At 55.1% G+C, this 8,591-nt stretch overlaps 3 protein-coding genes across 3 annotated transcripts in view; 1 reads left to right on the forward strand and 2 right to left on the reverse strand.

The window, feature by feature from the left end:
* Positions 1–65: 65 nt before the first annotated feature.
* On the reverse strand, positions 66–3,306 carry PTSG_12709 (uncharacterized protein). Its single transcript, XM_004990536.1, has 9 exons — positions 3,030–3,306; positions 2,644–2,832; positions 2,375–2,473; positions 1,630–2,115; positions 1,351–1,452; positions 988–1,124; positions 577–658; positions 402–440; positions 66–188 (listed from the first exon to the last, which is right to left on the reverse strand). The coding sequence occupies exons 1-9, from the start codon at positions 3,201–3,203 to the stop codon at positions 102–104; spliced, it is 1,395 nt and encodes a 464-aa protein (XP_004990593.1). The 5' UTR covers positions 3,204–3,306; the 3' UTR covers positions 66–101.
* Positions 3,245–6,855, reverse strand: PTSG_12710 (uncharacterized protein). The gene is made up of 8 exons (XM_004990537.1): positions 6,413–6,855; positions 5,471–6,028; positions 5,119–5,193; positions 4,887–4,984; positions 4,620–4,669; positions 4,302–4,369; positions 3,608–3,918; positions 3,245–3,438 (listed from the first exon to the last, which is right to left on the reverse strand). Exons 1-8 carry the CDS (start codon positions 6,671–6,673, stop codon positions 3,396–3,398), a joined length of 1,464 nt encoding a protein of 487 aa, XP_004990594.1. The 5' UTR covers positions 6,674–6,855; the 3' UTR covers positions 3,245–3,395.
* A 103-nt stretch (positions 6,856–6,958) lies between these two features.
* PTSG_12711 (uncharacterized protein) overlaps positions 6,959–8,591 on the forward strand; it is a 9,164-nt gene continuing 7,531 nt past the window's right edge. The window contains exons 1-3 of the mRNA XM_004990538.1: positions 6,959–7,286; positions 7,597–7,799; positions 7,986–8,133. Coding sequence (XP_004990595.1) covers positions 7,670–7,799; positions 7,986–8,133 — 278 coding nt within the window. The 5' untranslated portion in view covers positions 6,959–7,286; positions 7,597–7,669. The remainder of the gene's footprint in view (positions 7,287–7,596; positions 7,800–7,985; positions 8,134–8,591) is intronic.

Genomic DNA, 8,591 nt, shown 5'->3' on the forward strand with positions numbered 1-8,591 from the left:
CACACACACACACACACACACACAACAACAACAACAACAACAACAACAACAACAACAACAGCAGCAGCAGCAGCAGCAGCAGCAGCAGCAGCGTGTTTGTGTCAGGCGTTGACTTCGTGGAGGTAGGAGACGACGTCGATTTCAACGGAGCGCCCAAGCGCAATCACATCCTCCGCAGCCATCGTGCACTGCAAACGGGTGCGAGGGGGGAGAAGAGGGTGTGTGAGAGTGAGTGAATGAGCGAGAGAGAGAGAGAGAGAGAGAGAGAGAGAGAGAGAGAGAGAGAGAGAGAGAGAGAGAGAGAGAGAGTGTGTGTGTGTGTGTGTGTGTGTGTGTGTGTTGTGTGCGCGCGCGTGTGTGTCTGCGTGTGTGTCATCGCCATTACGGCGGGCTGTGCTCACCTTGAATTTGGCCGAGTCAAAGTTATCATCCGTCGTCGTCTGTGGTGGTGGCAGCGGCGAGTGATGCAGCGCAGCAGTGAGCATGAGGCAGACAATTCGAGAGACGGACAAGGCAGAGCAGGTTGTGATCAACACACACACACACACACACACATACACACAGTATGTGACCCACCCTGGTGAGGAGACGGAGGGAGAGGAGAGACTTGACGTGCGAATACACATCCGCAGTCAAATCTGTTTCCTCGTCCATTAAACTGTGCAATCGAAACATGGGCGGGTTGTTGTTGTTGTTGTTGTTGTTGTTGTTGTTGTTGTTGTGGTTGTTGTTGTTGTTGTTGTTGTTGTTGTTGTTGTTCCACGCGCACGTCAAGAAATGCATTAGCACACGAGTGGGGAATGAGTCAAGACAACGTTTCTATGCTTCAGCCAGCGAACACAGTCAATCGATCGCAACAGCAACAACAGCAACACCAACCACACACACGCACACACACACACGCACACACACACACACACACACACACACACACACACACACACACACACACACACACACACACACACACACACACACAGAGCAGACCTGTAAAAGATGGCAAAGAGTCTGCTGAGGGGGAACGTGGATGGGGACGTTGGGAGGCGAAACTTTGCTGTCGTGTCTGCTCGTCGCGCTGCTTTCCGCTTTGATCGCCCGCGTTGCTTGCTCAGTTTACGCTGGCGCTGGGTCGCGTCAAGGCGCATGGGTGCACGTGTTAAGAACGTCAGGGCAGGTCCACGAGAAGTGTGAATAAGTGTGAGTGAGAGTGTGTGAGTGTGTGAGTGGCACACCAACAAACGGGCTGTTTGCATGTTTGTTGACAACGATGTAAACAGCAACTGCAACAACAACAGCAACAATGCGATCTCACAGCACCACGGCACAAGAGCACGGCGTGTGCATGTGCACCTTTGAGAAGATTGCGAGATCTGAGCGGGCCGGGTTGTGTGACGCAAGAAACGCTGCCAATATCAACACCTTTGCAAAATACGGAAGCTCGAGCTTGTGCAGCTGGAACCCCCATATGGACCGGGCACGCACGACAACGTCATGTGAAAAGCGTGTGCATGAACGTGTGTCAGCGTGAGAAACAGCCACTAGTTTTGGCATTTCACCACCACCACCACCACCACAACCACCACCCACGACTACGACGAACATCAAACGCCACCAGCATCGTCACCTCACCTGCGATGCGCCGCGTGTGCTTGTCGTGGAGGCGGATGATGGTGCTGCTGTGCTTTCTGTCTTGTCACCGTCACCACCAGCACCAGCGGCCAGCCACTCCGCTGTGGACGTCTCACGCAGGTACAGGCTGCTGAAGTGTGCGCGCAGCAGCGGTGATATTGCCTTGAAGAGCGCGGTCTTGTTGTCTGCGTTGATTTTTCCCGCGCGAACCGGTGCGTAGTACTTGTCGAAGAAGAGGGCGACGAGGTGCGCAAGCTCGTTCAGGTCGCGGCACGGCCCGTGGAACACGTCCCACAGCAGCGACACAAACTGCCGGAAGTGGGAGGGGTGCACGTCGCGTGGTGTTCGACGCTGCAGGATGGCCAGTGTCTCCGCTTTTGTGTATGCTGGGAAGTGCGCCATGAGCGGGTCAGCAAAGCCCGTGCCCTCGCGGAACTTCTCCCAGATGACGGTGCTGATCAGAATCACGCCCACATTGCGATGGACCTGACGGGTAGCATGCGTGCGTGCGTGCGTGCGTGTGAATGTGTGAATGTGCGTGCGTGTGTGTGAATGTGTGAATGTGCGTGCGTGCATGTGTGTGTGCGTGCGTGCGTGCGTGCGTGTGGGCGTGTGTGAGCGTATGTGTGCGTGTGTGTGTGTGTGTGTGTGTGTGTGTGTGTGTGTGTGTGAATGTATGCTGAAGTGGGAAGCGAAATGACCCTCCTCACACGACCCCCCTCCCCATCCCCGCACGACGACGAACCAGTTCGCGCAGGCGAAGGAACACGGCGAGGTCGTGGTTGCGGAAGAGACGCAGGCGCTCACAGTTGTCGAGCACAATGTACACCGTCGCTTTCGGGTCCTTAAAGTGCAAGCAAAACAAACACATGTGAGGATCATGATGGTGATGATGAGGGGAATGCGGAGGGGAGCAGCTTGTGGTGGTGCGCTCAAGATAGAGAAAAGCGCAAAGCACAAAACACTTCCCATCCAGCTTCCATCATCACAACGCGTGTATGCGGAGATACGCACTTCTTGTGAGTCACACACGCCCTTGAGGTACTTGATGAACTTGTAGACGGTGTCGCAGCGAGCGTGACCGCCATACAGGTTGTCTGGCGTGGGTGTGTCACCACTGAGGCTGTTGAGGATCTGCTCAAACAGCACCCGCGGCGAGTACGTTTCGAGGCAGTTGATCATCGCATACCTGCACTTGCTCTCCTAGTTGTTGTTGTGACCATAAATGTTTGGGCGGGCTCTGAGATCTGGGTATGGTCGTATGGGTGTGGCAGGCCGGCGATGCGCACACGCACAAGTGCAAGCACACACAAGTGCAAGCACACGCAAGTGCAAGCACACACAAGTGCAAGCACACAAGTGCAAGCACACACAAGTGCAAGCACACACACCGATCACACCTCCATGACGGTTCGAACGACTGTAGTCTTGGCAGTTGCAGATGTGCCGTATACGAAGAGGGCAGGAAGGCAAGGGCTGTGCGGCTTCCCAACATACTGCCTTACTTGCTCCAGTTCCTTCTCCCTCCCCACCAACTCCTCGCCGCCACCGCCATCGCGCACACTACTGCTCATCTTGGGTTTGGCGGCGGGAAGTACGGAAATTTACGCGAAAACTTTATACAACATTCAGCACCGTGGTGTGCGTGTGAGTGTGAGTGAGTGTGTGTGTGTGTGTGAGTGTGTGTGTGTGTGTGAGAGAGAGAGAGAGAGAGAGAGAGAGAGTGTGTGTGTGTGTGTGTGTGTCGCAAAGGCACCGAATGGCGTTCAAAGGATCACTGGCGGGTTTGGATCAAGTCCCCATTTGAGGCTGCGCAAAAACCAGAAGCAAGGTGGAGGTGGTGTGTGTGTGCGTGTGAGCTTGAGAGGCAGGGAGACACACACACACACACACAGACACACAGACACACACACACACACACACACAGACACACAAACAGACACACACAGAGACACACGAGACAGGCCAAGTGACGTACGGGTAGCCGGCTTCGACGAGGGCCTGGCGTAGCTCCTCGGCGTGTGCCCGTGATCGCGTCTCCACAACGCACTTGATCTGCACCGACATCACGTCGCTCTCCTGCCACGCGCGCTCGTGGTGGATGTCCTTCACACTCGCGCCAACGCGTGCAATGAGCGTGGTCAGCTGGGCAATGCCACCCGGCCTGTCTGAGACGGAGACGACGAAGCGAACGAGACGGCCATCGGCAGCGAGACCGCGTTCAATGACGCGCCCAATCACAGGCAGGTCGATATTGCCGCCGCACAGCAGGCACACCACCTTTTTCCCCTGCACGCGTTGGTATGGGGTCGACGCGGGGTTGACGTGGTTTGGTGTGGCGTTGCGTGGATGGGAGGGCAGCGAGGTGGCGAAGGCGGGGGGGGGGAGAGGGAGGGAGCAACACAACCAGCAACATCATGGAGCAATGAGGTGAGTCAAAGTGAAGCGAGCAAAACAGGTGTGTGTGTGTGTGTTTGTTTGTTTGTGTGTATGTGTGTGTGTTTGGCAGTCGAGCGTGTTTGCATCGCCAGCACTGACAGCAACCTGTACCACGTGTCCCAACCATCGTTTGGCCACCACACTCATGTCCCTCCCGCCCCCCCCCACCACTATCATGTCCAACACTTCCCCCACCCCACTCCCTTCCCCCCCATGGTGGCTGCAGCTGGCACCTTGAGTTCTGGGAGGTAGTTTGCAAGGAGAGCAGCGAGGCCACAGGCGCCAGAACCCTCAACAATCGCTGATGGTGGGCGGTAGTTTGGGAACGAAGCGGCGGGGTGTGTGGGATGTGGGATGTGAAGGAATAATGATGCAGTGCAGAGATGGGATGGGCAGGGCTGGTGCGGGGAGTGTTGAGAGGAAGGCGAGTTGCTTGCAAGCAAGATGATCACCCGCACGCAAAAACATGACGCATGTGACACGTGCAACGCACACACACACACACACACACACACACACACACACACACACACACACACACACACATGTACCTTTTTCCATCTCGAGAAGACGGAGGACAGCAATGGCAACATCCTTCTCCCTGCAGGAAAAAAGCACAGGCGGGATGTGAGCACTTGAATCCAGTGGGCATTCGAGGCGGCATTGAAGAGCACACACACACAAACAAACAAACAAACAAACAAACAAACAAACACACACACACACACATTCAAACAAACAAACAAACAAACAAACAAACAAACACACACACACACACATTCAAACAAACACAAATACAAACACAAAAAATTACGAACCTGACTTGGATCATCTTGTTTACGCGGCTGCGGGCGACGTGGAAGGCGGTGGCGCCAACAGTCGGCACAGCCAGACCATCAGCCAGTGTCGACGTCACCTGATGCACACATGTCAGCAGCGCACGCGTGTGAGTGAGTGTGTATGCAAAACGGCCGTGTGTACATCTTCCCTTCATGGCGCCCGAGCACACGTCAATGCAGGCTTTGCTTGCAGGCAAGAGAGTAGCCTGACCTCGACGGGGACGGGGTGACCGGCCTTCATGGCCTCCGAGAAGCTGGGGCAGGCCACAGATTCCACACCAATGATCTAAACATTTTGTTCGTTTGTGTGTGTGTGTGTGTTGTGTTGTGTTGTGTTGTGTTGTGTTGTGTTGTGTGTGTGTGTGTGTGTGTGTGTGTGTGTGTGTGTGTGTGTGTGTTGGAAGCGGCGCGGTTAGGGTTTGTCCACGCGCACATATGACAGAGGCAACAATCGCAAACACCCGCGAAGACTCTCGCTCATGCATATGCATACGCACATCACACAAAACACTACCACACCCATAGCACCACCGTTCATCACCGCTCATCACCACCACCATTACCTGCACGTTCTTCTGGATGGTCTTGACGGCGAGAGAGACGCCAGCAATGAGACCACCACCGCCAACGGGAACAATGATGGCGTCTACATCGGGCACCTGCTCCAGAATCTCCAGGCCAGCCGTACCCTGACCGGCAATGATGGCCGCGTCGTTGTAACCGTTGATGTACTGCAGCCCTTGCTTCTCTGCTATCTCCTTTGCCACGACCATGGACTCTCCAATGTGCGCGCCAGAGATGATCACGTTTGCGCCAAAGGACCGGCAGTTCTCCACTTTGGTGAGCGGCGCAAACACGGGCATGACCAGCGTCACGGGGATGCCCAGGTCCTGCCCGTGGTATGCCAGGCCCAGCGCGTGGTTGCCGGCCGACGCAGCGATGACCCCTTTCTCCCGCTGCGCGGCCGAGAGGAGTTTGAGGGCGTTGCGGGCGCCGCGCTCCTTGAAGCTGCCCGTGCGCAGCTGATACTCGCGCTTGAAGTACAGCTCCATCTCCGTCATCGCCGAAAGGTTGTGGCTCAGCTCGCACGCTGTCACCTGTACGCCATCCATAATGCGATACTGCAACCAGAACCCGTGCATGTGTGTGTATGTGTGTGCAAGTGTATGACGTGTGTGTGTGTGTGTGTGTGTGTGTGTGTGTGTGTGTGTGTGTGTGTGTGTGTGTGTGTGTGTGTGACAAGTGTGAGCAATGGCGATCGCAACGCAAACGAGAAGACATGTGGCAGGACACGACCTAAACGCCATGCATAGCCCCCCAAAATACGCACACACAAACTCACACAACCTATACGTATGCACGTATGTACGTACGCACACAAACATACAAACACATACACATACATACACATGCACACATAAACACAAACGCACACACACACACACACACACACACACACACACACACACACACACACACACACACACACACACATACGCACGCACCTTGGCGCGGCTGACGTCCTCAAAGGAGACTTCTTCGTGGGAGACGCTTGCGTGAGTGCTCCTGGCCACGCTGGCCTGCTCCTCCGCTGGCGTGGCGTCGATGATGGGGTATTCCAGTGGGCCCTCGCTCGATGCGCGTTCGCGGTGGCGAGCGTGGGCATCGCGCACATCGTTCGTCCTGCCGCCGTTTGCCCTTGGCAGAGCCGATGCTTTGCCCTTTGCAGGGCTTTCTTTGGCTGACGTCGTGCCGTTGCTGCTCATGGCCTTTGTGTGTATGTGTGTGTGCAGAGAAGGAGAGAGAACGCGAGCGTGTGCTTCTATGAGTGAAGAGAGAGTGAAGAGGGTGTGAAGAGAGCGTGTGGGGATACTGATGCGAGGCAGGCGAAGGTGGTCGTGGATTGTGTGTGGATCGCGCTTGCTGCGTTGTTGTGGGAAAGGCCACCTTGTGGTTTTTTGTTTTGTTGCGACACAACACCTCGTTGCGCAATAGACTGAATTCAGTCACAATTGTAGTAAAACAGGTCAAACTTGCCTTTTTCGGGGTGTCGAAGGTTGGCAACCCCGCATTTCGCAGCGCAACGCACAAACACCAAACACAGCAAGCACAACCCACACCGCCTGACATTCACGCACACAACAAACGACGACGCTGACGATCCAACCACTCCTCTTCCTTCCACTGTCAGGTTGGGTGGTTGTGTGCTTCGAAGCTTTGCTGCTGCGCTCGAGGCAGCACACACGTCGTCCAGCAGAGTAAGGAGAAGAAGGCACCGCGTGAGGAAAGAGAGGGGATTGTTGTCAACCCTTCAAGACTCATCTGCCCATCCATATCCAGTCAAAGCCGCGCTCCCTTGTTTTGTTGTTGGTAGTGGTGGTGAGTTTTCGCTTTGCTTCTGTGTGTGTGTGTGTGTGTGTGTGTGTCTGTGTGTGTGTGTGTTTGATCGGCTATTGTAGGTGTGTGTGTGTGTCTTGTGAGGTATCGTCGTTACGGTGCTCGCTTTCATGAGCATGCATGCATTGTAAGTGTGTGTGTGCGTGCGTGCGTGTGCGTGCGTGTGCGTACAAGGGCCCACCTCTCACACAATACACGCATATGCATGCACACAAACAAACAAACAAACAAACAAACAAACAAACAAACAAACAAACAAACAAACAAACACGCACGCGCGCACATACAATAGCCTTTTTACGACCTTCCGCACCTGTGATCGTTTTGTCGCGGCAAGTAGTATTTAGTTGCCTGGCTGTTGTGGCATGAGCAACACGGACCGGCGGGCGCCGGTGCACCGCACTCGCCTCCATGGTCTCATCAGCGTGAGCCGCCTCAGCACAGCCGACACATCCCAGGAACGCCCAAAGTCGGCCGAGTATGGCGTGCTTCGAGGTGAGAAAGTAACTGCCCCTCGCCCCCCTGGTGGATACGTTCGTCTGTTGCTGTTGTTCTGTGTCCCCGTCGCACAGTTTTCGGTCTCTTCTTCCTCCTCATCATCACCCTCACAGCTCCATGCTCCTCCTCATCCCGCCCCGCTCTGAATCTCTTGCCCCGTCTGTACCCCGCGCGCGTCACCAGTCGACAACCAAGGCCCCGGCAGCTACCACCTGTCTCCGATGGTGCTCCGGCGCCACGCGCTCGCACAACAGCAACTGGAGCACCAGCGCGTGCGCAAGACCTTGCAGCAGCTCAAAGTGCACAGCCAGTCCATGAGCAATCTCCTCGGGTGCGTGGCGTGCGTTCGTGGCTGTGTGTGTGTGTGTGCGTGTGTGTGTGTGTGTGCGTGTGTGTGTTTGTGTGCGTGTGCGTGTGTGTGTGCGTGCGTGCGTGTGTGTGTGCGTGTGTGTGTGTGTGTGTGTGTGTGTGTGTGAGTGTGTGTGTAGCAACAAACACACCGCAGACAAAAGTGTGCTGATTGGCATCGTTATGTGCTCGATGCGAGGATCATACGGGATGTGTGTGTATGCCAATCGCAAATTGGGCGAGCGTGCGTGTGTACATGTGTGCGTGCATATAAAGATTATGCGAAAGCAAGTGATGTGCCTTGTTCGCGGAGCCGTAAACGTGACTGTTGAAAGCACGTACAAACACTTAGACAATAGGTAATATGTAGACTGGAGATATTTTAGATGTAGTGAAGAGCGGTAGCCATGTACATCGGACAATCCACAAGCAAATACATCT

The sequence above is a fragment of the Salpingoeca rosetta genome, assembly GCF_000188695.1.
Source record: "Salpingoeca rosetta unplaced genomic scaffold supercont1.23, whole genome shotgun sequence".
NCBI classification, from domain to species: domain Eukaryota; class Choanoflagellata; order Craspedida; family Salpingoecidae; genus Salpingoeca; species Salpingoeca rosetta.

Bases quoted from the DNA above. Each gene is read 5' to 3' on its own strand.
- PTSG_12709 (XM_004990536.1), bottom strand. From the start codon at position 3,203: ATGAGCAGTAGTGTGCGCGATGGCGGTGGCGGCGAGGAGTTGGTGGGG. The intron at 2,116-2,374 runs GTTCGTCGTCGT...GCTACCCGTCAG, and splicing joins TCCTTCGCCTGCGCGAACTG to GTCCATCGCAATGTGGGCGT. The intron at 189-401 runs GTGAGCACAGCC...ACCCGTTTGCAG, and splicing joins TTGACTCGGCCAAATTCAAG to TGCACGATGGCTGCGGAGGA.
- PTSG_12710 (XM_004990537.1), bottom strand. From the start codon at position 6,673: ATGAGCAGCAACGGCACGACGTCAGCCAAAGAAAGCCCTGCAAAGGGC. The intron at 6,029-6,412 runs GTGCGTGCGTAT...TTCTGGTTGCAG, and splicing joins AGGACGTCAGCCGCGCCAAG to TATCGCATTATGGATGGCGT. The intron at 3,439-3,607 runs GTACGTCACTTG...GTTTTTGCGCAG, and splicing joins CTCGTCGAAGCCGGCTACCC to CCTCAAATGGGGACTTGATC.